General features: G+C 47.1%; 1 protein-coding gene across 1 annotated transcript; it reads right to left on the bottom strand.

The window, feature by feature from the left end:
• Positions 1-2,482: 2,482 nt before the first annotated feature.
• Positions 2,483-10,773, bottom strand: LOC109281304 (C-type lectin domain family 1 member A-like). Its single transcript, XM_019480067.2, has 6 exons — positions 10,639-10,773; positions 9,967-10,071; positions 8,121-8,249; positions 6,599-6,738; positions 4,749-4,891; positions 2,483-2,821 (listed from the first exon to the last, which is right to left on the bottom strand). The coding sequence occupies exons 1-6, from the start codon at positions 10,727-10,729 to the stop codon at positions 2,668-2,670; spliced, it is 762 nt and encodes a 253-aa protein (XP_019335612.1). The 5' UTR covers positions 10,730-10,773; the 3' UTR covers positions 2,483-2,667.
• Positions 10,774-16,741: the final 5,968 nt, after the last annotated feature.

Here is a 16,741-nt window from a genome sequence, read left to right as displayed (position 1 = left end):
GGAGCAGCCCAACGGGCAGGCCACTGTGTGCCGAGGTCCCGCTGTGGGAGAACAGTGCAGCCTCTGCAAGGATAGGCAGCCCCCTGGGCTCTGGTCCAAATTCCAGAGCAGGCAACCTTCCACAGTTCTTCTTTATTATGCATATGAAAAGTTGGGCAGCTGCAACATTTAATTAAACTGAGGGGCAGCAGATTTGTGCTGGAGCCCTAAGGTTTGGGATTTGTTAAGTTGAGCACTCTGCGGCTGTCCTTCCCCCTGCAATGTCATACCTGTCTGGTGCTGGGGGTCTTTCCCCACACTCTCAATGTTGATTGAAAAGAAGGTTCCAAGTTCTGGAGTGGGCAGCAGTTCTTGAATGCCAAAGTGGCAAAAACAAGAACTATAGAGGAGACCTCATGCATCTTGTATGCTTAACGCATTTGGTTGCTGCTGCGGTCTGCGGGAGAAGACCTTAGAATCCCTATGAAAACCCTGGATAAGAGGAAATGTATGGTAGAAGGACCTGGACACTTGCAGTTCCAGGACGAGCTCATGGGTCATGCAGTCATTCAGCACCTATAAGGGCTGTTGCAGTGGATAATTCTGACTGTATGTTTCATATTGGGAAACACTGGCCCTAGGTCTCTGATGCCACATTCTCAGGGCCTGTCTTACCATTTGATGCTGCCCTTGCTTTGACTGGGGTGGAGGGGAACTGGAGAAATGTGGCCCCTCCATGCTTGATAATTCTTCTTGTTTTTTATTGTGTTTCTGGTGCAGCCTTTACCGCCACCTGGACCAGCAGCATCCTGAGCATGGCACCAGGCTGAAGAGGGGAACCTTGGGAGAGAGACATCTTCTGGCCTGGTTCACATTCACCTTCAGGTCACAACTTGTTGCTTCAGTGCATCTTGTTGCTTATAACACTCAGCAGCAATAAGAAACTGAGCACTGAGGATCACATGCCCCAAATCAGGGCCAGCCCACCATTTTTGGGGGCCCCCTGCAAGAAATAGTTCTGGGGCCCCCTGCCCTGAAGAAGCCAGCCATGGGAAAGTCTGAGGGGGAAGGGGAAAGGGTCAAGGGGGGGAACAGCATTGCCTGGTGCTGCGCTGGCCCAGCCACCTCCTAGCCCTGGCCCTGGCTGCCTCCCAGCCCTGGCCATGCCAGCCCTGGATGCCACACTGGCCACAGCTGCCTCCTGGCTCTGGCTGCACTGGCCATGGCTGCCTCCTGGCCCTGACCATGCCAATCCTGGCCATACCAGCCCCGGTTGCCACACCAGCCCCAGCCCCAGCCGCCTTTCAGCCACACCAGCACTGGCCGCGCTAGCCTCGGCCGCCTCCTGACCCCAGTACCTGCCCTGGTTGCGCCGGCCCTGGCCCTGGCTGCCCCTTCCCACCCTGGCCCCGGCTGCACACCGGCTGGGAGGGCCCAGAGCTGGGTCCCAGAGCAGGGCCAGCCTCAGCTGCACTGCCAGGCTGGAGGGGATGAGCCCCTGGGACCCTTGTGCCCACCTTGCCCTGCTCCGTGTCATCCCCAGGAAGAGCCCAGTGGCTCCTCCAGAGGTGCAGTCCTGGGCAGCCAAGGTGGGGAGGGAACGTGGCACCCCAGTCTTTGCAAAGGCAATGGCAGGCCACAGCTGTGCGTTGGGCTCAGCCTCTGCTCCATGTTTCTGTGCCTTGCTGCTGTCACTTCGAAAGTGGTGGGCGCTGCCATGTGTCTTGCTGCCTGGAAGATTTTGGACTGAGATAGATGGCACATTTACACCAATACTTATTATAACTAGTAGGTAATGGGCAGATGCTTGTGCACATTGTAAGTTTCCTTTGTATTGTGCTGCTGGGTGAGAGGTGGGGGGTGAGAGGAAACAAGTAGTCATAGCCTGTTGCCTTTAGCAAATGTCTCTCATGGGATGCACCAACACTAGTGTTCCATAGTACAGTTTTATCCCTGATCTTTCCAGATTCAATTGAGTTACACCAGTTTAAGGGTGTATGTTATAAATCTACTGCTTTTTTATACCAGCATTAACACATCATGTGTATGGGACTGCTGGCCTTTACGTCAGTGTAAAAAAGGAGCAGGCCAATCCTGAGAAAAAACAGATATAAAACTATGCTGGTATAAATTACACTGGTGTAGGTACAGTGTGTCCACAGTTTAAAGCAGAGTACCCATTTGCTCAAAACCTGCTGCTCACCCCGGCTCACTGCTTGCCTGTCTGCGTAGGATCCCAGCATAATTCAAACTGGTGTACAAACCCACTGTAAAGTACACCAGTTCAATGTATTGTGTATCCAGGCCCTCAAACTGCCAAAGAAATGGGATCCAGTGATGTGATGTAAGCAGAAACGTCACATCTCTTCTGGCTTCAGCAGAGTCCAACTGCAGGGACAAGATTGTATCCCACCCACAGTCATGTGAAACAAGACAAGATAGAAGAAAGTGACCAGCACAGAGTCTGAATTTGTCTGTATTTCTGGTTTAATAGATTGCCAAGCAGGCAGTCCCACTTGCCCATGCTGCAGTTCAGGTCTGTGCTGTTCCCCTGCAAGTGGCAGTACAAAGTCTCAGGCTTTTTGTGAGTGTTTGATGTGTAATCCTTTTCCATGTGCAAGCTCCACACTCCCCTGCCTGCTGCAGCAGTCTCCTAGATCCATTCTCACTCACCATTAGTCTGGTGGGTTAATTCAGATGACCTTGTCCTGCCGGATCTTTCTTCTTTTCACAGATGCAGAATCGACCTTCTCCGCAGCTTCCAGCCTTAGGTGCCCCAGCTTGATAGTACACACAAGCCCCACCCTGATGAGTCAGATTACTGGAGTCTGGGAGGGAAAACCTAGAATGCAAAGATAAAATTTGAAGTTCATAGTTGCATCCCCAAGCAGGCTGTGCTAGGCACTGGGTTTAGGAGTCCCGGGTGCTTATATAAAGGGTAGCAGGGGATGCTGAAGCAGTGTCCCTAAAAGAAGGCCAAAGATGTTTTCCATCATAAAGCCAAATCTGTTCCATGAGAATCTAGGAGCACAGGATCCTTTCGATCTCACGATTCAAATTACAATACTAGGTATGTTCAGTCTTAAACCTAGAGAAACTTCAACACAAGGAACAATTTCCCCCACTGAAAATTGCCCTGGGCATTACAATTGAAAAATGTTTCCTTTCTTCCTCCTCCTCCTGTTGAATATTATCAACAGATGGGTCTTCAGCTCAGTGGTGGGTGAAGGAAATATCCTTTGCATTTCCATGTACAATTGTATCAGGCCCATTGGTGGCCAAGGCTTTCATGTGACAAATTCAGTTATCATCTAGTTCTGCAAATTATCTTGCCCAATTGAGCAAACAGCCTTCCTTTTCCCCACCAAGTCATCTCTGACTGACTTGATTCAACACTGACAATCTTTTTCTTTCATTTTGGTATGTCAGCCTGCCAGAGAAATGTTAACAGCCCTTTTTTTTTTTAAATGACATTTTTAGATTGATAAAAATTTATTTTGGCACATAAAGGTTTTATGATTCTGCCAGAGCCCTGCAGTGTTGGGTTTTTGGAGTCGGTCACCAGGCAGTAACAAGCAGAAGGTGATCCAGGGATTGACAATACATTTTTGAAGATGTCCAGTAATCCTTATGCATTTCCTGTAACAAAGCCTGTATATCATACACTCACAGAGAAGGGCTGGAAGGGACCTCCATAGATCATTTAATCCAGCCCTCTGCTAGAGGCAGGTTCATCTCTAGCTAAATGATCCCATACATATTCCGTGCCTGAATTCATAGCAAAACTATGCAGTCACTTCTGACACAACACCAGACATAACACCCTAACCTGCCCATCTATAAATCAGGGGGACTGTGGTGGCCAACATCCTGCTGCTGTAAAAGTTGTTACAATATGCTCAAGAGATCCCTGCTACAGAGGAAGGCAAAACCCCGCACAGTCCATACCAATCTGACCATGGGGTAAAATTCCTTCCTCATCCCAAATATGGTGATTGGTCTGACCATGAGTTGAGGGGCAAGACCGTCTAACCAGAAACCTCTGGGATTCAGTCCCAGCAGGAACTTTGCCACACCCCAGTCAAAATCCCCAGCCTTGGCTGCAGCCAGTACACAATGCCTCTGAAGAAGGCTTAAAGAAACCCTGGCACATATAGCAAAAGGGGTGAAGGGGTAGGGGAAGGGAGAGAGGGAATTCCCACCCCCATGCAGCCCAGAAGAATGGGAAATACCCATAGTAGAACATAGGTATAGAGTTCATGAGGCACAGATCTGGCCCTTGCTTTGAGCTCAGCAGACCCCCAGAGGTGCAGGATGAAGTGAATGATCAGCATGCCATCCCCAGCCAACATTACACCATTGCATCTGGCTGCAGCCTCCAACAGAAGGGAGACTGCCAGTGGCTTCCCCTATTGTAGGTGCTCGGGTGAGATTTGTTTCTCCAGAGGTCTAGCACCAGTTTCTTGGACTTACGCATATTAGTTTCTTAGGAATCTGTCAGGATGAAAGACCCCATAGAAATGCAGGGAGTTAGAACTGCTCAGATATCAGCCTCATGGGAGCATGAGTGGTTACAAGAAGCCAGGGCTTGGAGCCAGCTGGGGCCTGTATTCTCTGGTGGGGTCTGTCATTCATTGTATCCCCAGTAAAGTTCACAGTCCCAGTTAGCTGGCACTGTCCAATTCCCTCAGTTCCACGATGAATCGCATACTGGTGTTAGTGCTGGACTTCAGTTCAGAGCGTAGGATATCCTAGTGAGATAGACTTACAGGCCAGTGGAGAGAGCTGTGCTGTCCACCCAGACCCACTTCTGAGTTTCAGAGTTGTGTGACAATCCAATCCAGAATGGGTAGTAATATGGGAGGCCATGACGCACTTCAGAATACAGAAATGACTCCCTTATTATGAAACTCTGCAGAAGAGCGGGGTAAAAGAAAAAGATAAATTCTCTTGGCAGTGTGCAAGCATGAATGACTGGACATCACTAGCAGAGTGCTGTGCATGCCTCACACAATACAGCTGTCAGTCTTTGTGTAGAGATCATCCACATAGTGAAGCTGGAAGTCTTGCTTCTGTTTTCATCGTCTGCTCCTTTCACTGCCCTGTCATTTCATCATAACCAACTCTTTGAACCTTATATTACAGGCTGAGATGCAACTGAGAACTGTCTTTGTTTTATATAAATAACATTTCATTAAAACCTGTTTAGCCATTTTAGGGTAGTGGAAGGATATAAAATAACTGCTTTCTCCTCCAAGTTCCTAATGAAGACAACTGACCCCCTGTAATATCAGTGTTTATTCAGCATGTCTGCAAATTGGTCTGCCTGCATGATCATAAAGGGGGAAAACCTGCTGTGAGGATCTTCCTGACATCAAATCTGAGTTACAAAAGTTGTGACTGTTTATAAATATCCCCAGCAGGCTTAAGTGAAGATATGTCATTTATACTAGTTTAACTACTACAAATGTGTCAGATGGAAAGCTGACATTACTTCTTATGCCAGCTCAGAACCTGAGAGGCTTAAAATATGATAGGGGCTATGAAGAGCTTCACCTTCAGTCAGCCTCACTGGTGCGTACCACCTTCTTCAGCACTCAGGGCACCTTACAGCTGACATTTGCCAGAATGAGGAGACGGCTGTGTGACCCACTCTCCCAACAATGTCACGAGGGAATGAGAGGCTAAATTCCCCACTGAGCTCTGATGCTCTCAGATCAGGGATCTATTCTCAGCTTTGCTATATATTACCAGGAAGTCTTGGACTTGTTACTAGGCCAAATGTTTTAATTTGGAGAACACTGTCCTCAAGATGGCAGCAAAACTACTTCTTTCTCTCATCAGGGCTCCTAAAATGAAGGATGAGTGAACTGAGGGCCCTGGATTCATTCTTTTCCACCAGGGTTTAAGGGCAGAATGGTGAATTGTACAGCTATGTATGATTACAGCCCCATGTTGTATATGGGGATCTGTCAATAATTTTAAATTCTGAACACATTTTCCTCAAAAAAAAAAAAAAAATGTTTTTGCATCCTAATCAGACTCTATCACCGTAAACAAGAGTCTGAGCCTAGATGGCACCCTCAGCTAGATTTTCAGTCATTGCTCTCTGCAAATGGCTTTGGAAGAGACTTTCTCAAGCACAGTTGCTCTTGGAGCATCAGGGCACTGAGGGGGAAGACTGATGTCCTACTACATCCCACATGTTTCCTTGGCTGGTTTGGAGACTGAAAACAGACTGGACATGACTGTTCATCTCCCTTCCCTCCCACTTCTGGGGTAATAATTTCTTTCCACCTGCAGAAAGGCTAGTGCCAGTGTAGCTGTGTTAATTCTGTGATGCACTACAGATAGCACCATAGAATAATACATCCCACTAAAGAGAAACACACTAGATTTAGTAGGAAATATAATAATTAAAGACAAGCATGTTTAACCCTGCCCCTCGAGAGACATCTCAAATTTGTACTGCAATTTAAAGACCCACAGGCATGCCGAATACGTCTCTTGGAATTACCCTGTGAAGGCTGTGCCAGAACCCCCCTCCCAGGACCTTGCTCCTCTCTGGTTTCATTCATCTGGTGGTTTTGCATGAATATAATCAAGGAAACACACTCACCTGCTCCTCTTTGCTTTCAATTGTAATCAGCATAGCAGACTGAGTAATGCAAAAGGATTTACACTGTTCCCAAACTCTATTTTCAGGAGAAAAAAGATAGGACCTTTCTTTTCTGTGACTCCAGCGTGCTGGACACTTCCCTGGAACAAGCACATACTACTGATTAGCTCACTGCATTCCACTATGGACCCTGTGCTGTGGATGTTACTATCAGAAATGGAGGGATTTCACACCCTCCTTACTCTTTTACATCTACTGCTTGCTTTTATGCGACCCACAAACGAGGTGGAGATCTAGTATCACACTTCTGAAGGGGCACGGGCCTTTCCCCTCCAGAAACAGTAGTTGTGGCCATAGAGGGAACAGCAGATGCTGGCTTCCTCACCTGTATGGGCACATGACAGGCCACACAGTCACTGCCATGTTGCCCCAACAGGATCAAAGAGTTGGGGTTTGTCCTCAGCACTGAGAAATGGGAAAAAAGTTTACATGGAGCATGTTAGCTCTACAGGTTGCATTTTCCTCCCGTCCCCTTTTCAATCAGTTTAACTCAAATTATTTTCATTTCAAAATTTTGAGCTGGCATGTGGGGAATCATTAAAAAAAACAAAACAGGGAGAGCGGGGATAAAATGTTTCCTTTCAATACGTTTTAAGTGTTTCAGCATCTTTTTCTTCCAAGATGGAAAAATCATTGAGGTGTCAGGAATATCATTAGTTTTGACCAATTGGCATAATCTTTTTTAGGGTTAAAAAAAACCCCATTCCCTATGGAAGACCCTCCTACTCCTGCTGAGTGCTCCTATGGGGGCAGGACGAAGGGAGGGAAGACCATTTCCAAAGGAAAGTCTAGATTCTTCCCAGCTGGAAGGAGGGATAAAAGCAAGGTGGATTGGACTGAAAGGGGCAGCAGCATAATGAGGGGTAGGTGTTGGGGGCATTGTGCAATTTCTCTCTTTCTCTCAACACTTCTCTTGTCACTGCAGTCCATAGGAACTGATGGCGAGGGTAAGCATGCAAGTCACCTCCCACTGCCCCAGCCCTCCCTGCTCTTTCTGTCCTGATCCTTTATTGCACCAGCTGCTTCTCATGCTCCCTTGAAGCAGGCGATGTTGATAGAAATTGGCAGCAAGGGTAAAGGGCACCAGCTGCAGTAGTGGGGAGCAAGAGTGAAAGAACAGCATTAGGCACAGAGTGGAGGGGCTGGGATAGCAGCAAGAGGCTTAGGTGTTGCAGAGAAACCCTTCAGGGGTGGAGGAGCATAGCACAGAAAGGGGACATTGGCCCAGGGGACAAACTGTATGAATTGCACCTGTCAAGGGTCCCCATTCCCCAGTAGTACCTGCAGCTGAAACCCCATTCTCGCAGCCCTAGAGAATTCCTTTGTACAAAGGCAACACGTCTTTGGGGGGTGGAGGGAAGGGGCAGGGGGAGGGGGCAGGACCCTCTGCAGTGGTAAAACAGCCTCCTACACAGATCTAGATCTGCCCAAGGAAGAGAGCAGCATCCACCTCATCATTTACCTCTTTGACTTAGCTGTTCCTCTGCAGGGGCTAGAAAGCCTGGGTTCAGGGCTTGGCAGGACCTTAGCTGCTGGGTGAGCTTTTTCACTTGTTCAGAGAGTTTCTTCTGTTCCCTGATTACATCAGTCACTTAAACATCAAAACAGAATAAAAGCATCTTTTATACTAACAGATATGGCGGGGCCACAGGCCAGGCATTCTTACAATCTTGCTGATGCAAAACCGCTTTCTGCAGTGGAGAAGTGCACTGACACCCCTTGGAGAAGGGGAGCTGAATCACTGAAGGTGGCTTATATGTTCATAGAATATCAGGGTTGGCAGGGTCATACACTCCACTCAACCTGTATTACAGGTAATTTCCAAATGTATTGCAAAATAGATCCATGGAAATATCTTTGATTACAAGAACAAGCTGCTCGTATTGGGCATTGTATTATTATGACAGGACAGGATAGGACAGGTCTTGACTCTAACTAAAGTCTTTAAAAAGGCAAATGCCTAGGAGTATAAATCTCTAAAACCAGACTATTTTTTCAGGACAAAAAAAGTGACAATAGGATTTTTTTTTGTGTTCTGAATTAGAGGCAAATTGCTTTTTTTCAGAATTTCCATGGAACAAATTATTAGAACATGTCCAAACTAGAAACTTTAATTCAAGAAATTTCAAAATTCTTAACCAAAACAAGCTGACTGTATGTACCAAAATGCCATCTCTTAGTTCTTTTAATTTATCCAGCTGGAAAGCCACAAGAAAACTGGCAAAACTATCATTTGTCAGTGAGAAAATATTTCATACATTTTTAAAAGCCCAAATTAATAAGTAATCAAACTTTAAACACATCACTAGAACAATTGCACCATGAAGTTAATAAAGATTATCATAAAACAGTCATATCATCATCTTATGGTAATTTACGAGTCACTTTTTTGAATTTTGATAAACGATGAAAATAAAAATGGAGACAAGCAAATAAGCTGAATAAATCTTCTTTCACGCTTAATTTTCTTGTCAAGAGATTAAATGCTTCATTGTATTATTACCAAAATATAAATCAATTGTACAGTCCTAGTTAGGCTGAAATTTCAAAGGGCAAAAGCCCACACCTCCCAAAATAAATAAATAAAAACCTTTAAAAAGGAAAAAAAAATCATCTTGCTATAAGATTCTTCATTTATACCAACATGTCTTCCTTTTTTTGAGGGAGGAGGAGGATTCCAGAATAATGCACTGTATTACCTTGTTTTTGACCAGACCTAGTTAGTTAGACTGTCATAATCCGTTAATAAACAAAAAAGTATCACTAGAAAAGTAAGAGGTTTCACCAACAGACCAGATGGAAAACTGTGTTACAGATATACATCGAAGTTTGAACATTTGACAGGGAGGACTAAACCCGCTAAATTTGTTGGAGAAATCTGTTCCCAGCAGCAGAAAGTTCCTTTTCTCTCTGCTTCTCAGGGAGCATAGATTTACAGATCTCAGCAGAATTGCCTGCATTTTACGTTTCCTATGAGTAGAAATGTTACATGTAAATGATTTCACCTCTTCTCCATTACCTCTGAACAAACTCCATTTCCTCCAGTTTCTTTATAAATATCCTTTTTGGACAGAAATGTTGGTAGCTGAAACGGTCCTCATTTTCTCTCAAGAAAATAAAATGGGCCTGATTCTACATTTCCAGGGCCATTTTCTGTCAGAAAGATTTCTACTGCTGTAAACCAATCTATTGTCAATACGTCTTATATGAATAAATACATGATACACATAGTAAGGGTCTTGTTATATTTACTGGGTGCTCATGGGCTGCAGGACCTGCTCTGGGGGAAATAAGTTAGTTGCACTTACGTTGGGAACTATAGATTCTTGCTGTTATCAGTAGCATCAGGGACAAGGACATGATCCCAAGTACCAGTGGAAGGGGTGACCATGAGGAAGATACCATGGGAAACTCTATCAGAGAAAGGGAGAGAAATGAACACACAGAAAACTACCTGAGAAGTAACATTGCAGTAGAGTGTATTTGAACAGCACCAGATTCTTAAAACAAGCATGCTTCATGCAGCATGAGAAGAAAGAGCCGGTGCTGGGTCTAGAGGCAGATGCGGATATTTGGGCAGAAGTGTTTGTGTGAGGCTGCGAGAGCCCGTGAGACAAGTGTTCCTGGCTCCTGTCTGTCCATGGGCAGGATTCAGCCCCTGAATTTCAGAACAGGACACTGTCTGTTATCAGGAGACAAATTTGTGGGATAAATCACAGAAAAAAGTTGCCTTTGCAGACAGAATTCGCAGGGTAGAAACAACCAGATGATTATAGGAAGGAGAATAGAAGAGGTTAGGGATTCAGGAGCTGGCAATGGGTGCAAGTGGAGGATTTTCTGCTATGTGGTATAATTGCAAAGCCATGCCGTATGTCTACTGCAGTATTCAATGTGGTGAAAGAGAGTTCTGGTCCAAGATGAAGATATTATTTTACCACAGCTGCCCCCCACCCCACACCGACCCCCATGCTGTGCGATACCTCTGTGCCCAACGTGCTTAGGAGTCAGTCTCTGGTGCTCTGGAGGAGTTGGTAGTGTGAGGCCTGGCAAGGTGATTTCCTGCTCCCTCATTTCCAGTGGGCTCTGCCACAGATGGTTTAGACTCAGCTGGAACAGGGGTGTGATGTGGGAAGGAACTGATAGGTCATTAAATCACTCAAATGTAGCTGCTGAGAAAGGGTGGAGTTGCAGCAGTGGAAAAAAAAAAAGGCTTAGCAGAAATGAGAAAATGGTGAAGGTTTAAAACAAGTTCCCCTTCCACATCACTGCAGAATAGAGGACTTCTCACACCAAAAACATGCAACAGGAGAGTTGGAAAGCGAGAATAAGGGGGTTGGGGAAAGAGGCAGAAAGCCATTCAGCCTGGAGAGCCAGGGTACTGGACATCTGGGCACTCCTACTACTTATGGTAGACCTACATTCAATTGTTTGGTTGGGTCGTTTAGAACATTCCCAGCCAGCTCCTACCAGCACTGCAGATGTTAAATGCTTTCCTAGGCCTTGCAGTGTCCTGCCACAGCCAGTTCTATTTCTGAAATGAGTGGCCATCATGGAATAGTTAGCAATGTTTGTAAATTCACCACTTAATAATATTCTCTTTCCTTCTTTACTCCCAATGCACATGCAGTTACATGCACAGACAGTTACATGCCTATGTAGTCTGTCTCCTGCATTTTGCTACTGAGGCTGCATCTCTCCCAGCAAATGCTTGGAGATGTCACTGCCAGAGTAGGGCTTCCGTCTGCTTCTAAAAAAGTCCATTCCATTCTGTACGTACGGCCTCCTCTCCAACTGAATAATGCTTTGTGGTGGCAGTTCCCCAGAACTAATGAAACTCCCCTGTCTCCACAACAATTTACCTGGCTTCCAACACAGAACAGCTGAATCCTGCCAAGTGCAATGTTCTGTTACAGTAGTAACAGCCCTAGGACCCTGTGGATGGGATACCTATTTGCATAACCTAGACTGTGAGCAGTGACAGATGTTCGGAAGCAGAACAGGTATATCTTAGGCCCTGGGGGCTGTCCAGTTCACAGGGGCCCAGCCCTCCCATTTTCCTGGCTGAAACCACACAGGAAGTGCTCGCTGCTAATTTGAGATGTGCTGTTCCTGTAAAAATGAACTGAGACTGTGGTGAGTGACTGTCAGAGTGGGGCTGAAAAATTGCTGCTCAGACCAAGGGAGCAGGAGGGCTAGTGAAGTGGCTAAACACACATATGGGATGAATGAACATGCAGCTGTCAGGAAAGCTCTGAGTAATATGGGCCATTGTTTAAAGCCCCTTGGATATGTTTCTCAGTGGAGCATAGTAGGGTTTAGCTCCCCAGTGCCTAGTGCTTCCAATGGACTCTGGGAGCCCAATTCCTGTGGTCCTTAAAGTCCCAACCTGTGGCATGAGCAACAGACCTGGGTGTCTGCAGCTCCAAGAAGGGCTAATGGACAAGCCCTACATGGTACGAACAAAGGGATGCTTCAATTTAAGAGCCTGAAGTTATTTTTAGGGCCCTAATGTTAGAAACTCAGTTTGAGACCACTTTCAGGGCCTCTCGCAGCTCAGCACTGAGGTTTCACCACCTAGAGTAGAAGGAGATTGGGGAGATGTTCCCCTCCACCCTTGACGGTCTCTTTTTCCCCCTGCTTTGTTGTTAATTCTCCAGACTAGTAGCATGAGCGGTGTCACCACCAGCATCCTGACCACAGAGGCGTAATTTTCTTTGGCCAAGTACAGACATTACACTTTTATCAGTAGAAGTGATTGACACGTGGTCTATACTGGTAACCGAACAGAAGTTTGGCGCACAGAGACCAGTGTACAAATGTGTGTTCTATTTGCTACTGATCTAAACTGTGCCACTTACAAAGAACCACATAACCTCAATTGATTCTGCCTTGGGATTTTTGAATGGATGTACCTCGCCCTTGTAAACAGGCAGTATGGTGTCAAGCTGAAGAGGAGAGACAATGTATAATGTGGATCACACCCACCCTCCACACACTGACTGACTCTCCAGCCTACACAACCCTCCCAGTGCCCAGCAGACATTCATCTGGCTGACTGCGGAGCTGTGTACTGTGATTTATTCCGCGTGCTCAAGTTCAGGTTTTGTGTTCACTGATGACAGTTCAGTATAGTACAAATGTCACTCCCAAAGGAGAGTGACCAGGTGCCCTCAGTGGAACATTGTGAAATGAGACAGGAATCTGAGCTATTAAGTCCTCTTGTCAAAATGCTCTCCCAGCACATGGGGAAAGCATTTACCTCTTCAGAAATTTTTTAACTTCCCCTGCTCTTGTGTCCACTCATGACTCCCTCACCCTATAATGATTCATGCAGAGGGCCTTGAGGTGGTGAGAGTTGGTTTATTTTCAGAACAAATGTGACATTCCTGGAACAGATAGAGGACATGGAGTTTCCTTAGAGGATGGAAGGAAAGCCCAGCCCTTAGGACTTTTGTAGTTGGGCAGGACCAGAGTCTGCCTTGCACACAACAGGGAGGCATCTGTGCCCAGGCAGGGTCAGTCACTGGGGGATCAGGCGTACTTTTTTCATTTCTCATTTTGATGGGTCTGTGATGCCTCAACATTAGTGCAGCTCTGGGGACTTCCTATTTGCACAAGTAGTTGCCAAGCTATGACAAAACCCATCACATGGCCGAGAAAACAAGATCCAGGGATGTGATGTAAGTAGAAGGATCTCTCTCTCTGCCGGCTCCATCTGTCATGTGAGGGAAAGAGAGAACGACGTGCAGCCATACAGTGTGTTTAAGTCTTACTCCTCTGTAAGGGCTGTCCAACCTTTATAACAATTGCCTCTCTAGTCTCCTATAATGGTTGTGGAAGACCAGGACTCCACCAGCAGATGAACCTGATCTGCAGGGGACAGAGATTGCAGTCAACTGGCATTTGACTAAAATACAAGAGGAGGCAAAAGATACGGCCAAGCAAGGCATTCAGGTGTGTCTACATCTTTGTGGCTTATTAGGCAACCCCAGCTTGGCAGCACCACTGGCTTAAAATACAGTTCACACTTTTGCTCTTATCCTTGGAAAGGGCAGCACAAGATGCACAGTTTCCAGGAGGGATCAGTGAGACCTTCTGAGATCTTCAAGGTAATATGATTGATTATTTTCTGCTGTGGTGAACTACTGGATCAGTCCCTGCTGAGCCATATGTCTCCTGGGGTCATCAAGTGAGCCTCTTCTTTATGGTTTTTCAGCCTTCTCACAAATGCAGAGTCGAGTTTCTCCACAGGTTCCAGTGCTAGCTGTCCCACCCTGGACATATGCACAGACCTTATGCTGATCCTTGGGGTCTGGGAAGGAAAACCTAGAAAGCAAAGCCACTCTGAACAATTACTATGCCACCAGATATGTTCAGCATTGTGACCTAGCCAAAATTTCGATGTCGCTCCCCAAAATGCCCTTGGAATTAACAGCCAGGAGTATATTCCCTCTTCCCTCTCCTAGCACTGAATTTAGCTCCCAAAATGTCTCCATTTCAGTGACAGGTCAGTGAAACACCCTCCAACACCATATAAAGTATCAGTCACATTCAGTGTTCCCTCTAAGGAGCAGTGGTCCATGAGCGCGCCGCCTCGGTCCATGAACACATCACTGTTGTCTGACGTGGGACACTTACTGAAGGGGGCTGAGGGCTGGGGGCCAGAGGCTGGGGGCTGTGTCAGGGGCCAGAGGTTGGAGCTGGGGCTGTTTGCTGGGGGCTGTTTGCTGGGGCCAGGGGATGGAGGCTGGAGCTGGGGGCCAGGGGATGGAAGCTGGAGCTGGGAGCCAGGGGCTGGTGGCTGGAGGCTGGGCCAGGGGTGGGGGCCGGGGGCTGGGGCTGGGAGCCAGGGGCTGGGGCCGGGGCTGGAGCTGGAGCCTGGCGCGGGCTCTGCTGGCTCTGGGGAAGTGCTCTGCTCCCCCGCATCAGGGCCGGGGAGCAGAGCGCTTCCCCGGAGCCAGCGGAGCCTGCGTCAGCCCCCCTCCCCAGCCTCCATCCCTGCCTTGCCTCACCTTGGGGAGGAGCCACTGCCTGCCCCAAGTGAAACTCCGCTGGCTCTGGGACACTGCTCCGCTCCCCGGTTCTGATGCCATGTGCCTCCTCACTCCCCAAGGCGATGCTAGGGAGCAAAGCAGTGTCCCGGAGCTGGCGGAGCCTCACTCAGAGCAGGCAGTGGCTCCTCCCTGAGGTGAGGCAAGGCAGGGATGGAGGCTGGGGCAGGGGGCTGGCATGGGCTCTGCCAGCTCCAGGGAAGTGTTCCTGATGCGGAGAGAGCAGAGCACTTCCCTGGAGTCAGCGGAGCCTGCGCCAAGCTCCCGCCCCAGCCTCTCTTGGTGCACGGCCTTGAAAAGGCTGTGCGTGGCCACACTTTTAGTTTTGTGCAGCCGCACACACGTGCACCTTAGAGGGAACCTTGGTCACATTCATTGAGAAGGCATCATGTGATAAATTCAAACATCACAGGGCTCTACAGTTTAGAATGAAAGGTTGGTCACCCACTGGCCTTCTCCCCCAGATCATTTCTAGATGGTTTGTCCCAACACTAAAAACCTTTGCCTTTATTTTGGTGAGTCAAAGTAAGATTCAGATTGGTTTGCAAGTGTTTAAGTGGGAGGAATTTAAGTGCCTACTGCCCAAATCCCAGAGAACAATTCATATTGGCTCTGAAGGAGCCACTCCAAAAAGCATCCAGCATCTAAAATCATTAGGCACTTCCATTTTGGACTGCACAGACCCATAGGCATCTACGTGAAGGTTGAAGAGCACACTTACTTCACCCCTAACAATGATCAAACCTCCACTGTGATTCATGCTAGTGTTGGGATGGACCAAACCTGCCTAAGCTCCTGTGAAATAGCCTCAGGGCACATAGAACTCACATTGATGGCACTGAAACATGCTTGACATCAAAGCCAGTAGTGGTTAGATAAGTCACCCAGAGGAAGTCGTGGGTTTTAGTTCCCTACATACTGAGGGATTGGAACCATTTTATCTTATTCTATCTTTCACCTTTCAAGGTACAGCCCTAACAACCAGGTTATGGGGAGCATGGGAACAGATACCATTTTCTTGTCCTGCTGAACCTGCTCCATTGTACATCCAGGACTACAAGAGTCCCAGGGCCAGAAAGAGAGCAAGTCAGAGGAAACCTGTCTTTGTAGCCTTGGAGCTACACTAATCCCAAAGGCCGAGGGAGACCTGGGGTCTGCAGTCTTCTGCTGGGTTATTTCTGTTTTAGCAAATGACTATACAGGAGTATTGCAGGGACCAGAAAGCAGGAGTATGTGGTGGAGAAAGCATTAACATGAAATTTCTAAAGGCTAGCAGGGGCCTATGTCATGTGGCTGTATGTCTGTTGCTCAGTATGTCTCTGATGCAGTTCACAGCCCCATTTTGCTGCACAGTCTGAGATTCCCGTGCCATGAGTTCCAGGATGAATCACACACTGCTGAATGCTACACTTCAGTGTACAGCTGAGAATTTCCTAGTGACCCAGACTTACACAGTAGAGGAAAGAGCTGTGCCATCCACCCAGATCCACCTTCTGTGTCTAGGATCATAGAACAATCCAATCCAGAATGGGTAATACTGGGGAAGCCCACCATGGTCTTCATAGTAGGCATATGATTCTTGTTTTATGAAATCCTGTGCAAGAATAAGAGAAAATGGAAGAGGTTGTGTGTAAATGTGAATGGCTGGAGAAGGTCAACAGAGGGCTGGGAGTTCCCATTTACAGTTCCCCTGCAGGGCTCATAGAAGAATCACCTCTAAAGGTAATGTTGGGTTCTCACTTCCATGGTCACAGCCTGCTTCTTCACATACCCATCATCTCTTTAAAACAAATCCTTTTCCACCTATGTATTCCAGGTTCCCCAGAGCTGAGTTTTTACAGAAAAGATGAATTATCTTCCTATGCATTTATCTTCCTAAGCATGGTACTGCTGTTGCCTTGTACTTAGGAGCCTGTCAAGGCATTTCAACTTCAGAACCTGCTTTTGTCAAACTTCTATTGATTCTGGACCCAAATGAGACTTTACAATCCAGCTGGCGGTTCAGGCTGCAAGCCCTTTGTGCCAGGTGGGC

This window comes from Alligator mississippiensis, chromosome 1, assembly GCF_030867095.1.
Source record: "Alligator mississippiensis isolate rAllMis1 chromosome 1, rAllMis1, whole genome shotgun sequence".
NCBI lineage: Eukaryota > Metazoa > Chordata > Crocodylia > Alligatoridae > Alligator > Alligator mississippiensis.
Note: the sequence above shows the minus strand (reverse complement) of the source record. Positions and strands in the feature narration are given on the sequence as shown.

Excerpts from the sequence above, each read along its gene's own strand:
- LOC109281304 (XM_019480067.2), bottom strand. The coding sequence starts at position 10,729 with ATGAGGGAGCAGGAAATCACCTTGCCAGGCCTCACACTACCAACTCCT. Across the intron at positions 6,739-8,120 it reads GGAACAGCTAAGTCAAAGAG|GGAAGTGTCCAGCACGCTGG; the intron begins GTAAATGATGAG and ends TGCTTGTTCCAG. Across the intron at positions 2,822-4,748 it reads ACAGCTCTCTCCACTGGCCT|GTTTTCCCTCCCAGACTCCA; the intron begins GTAAGTCTATCT and ends TTTGCATTCTAG.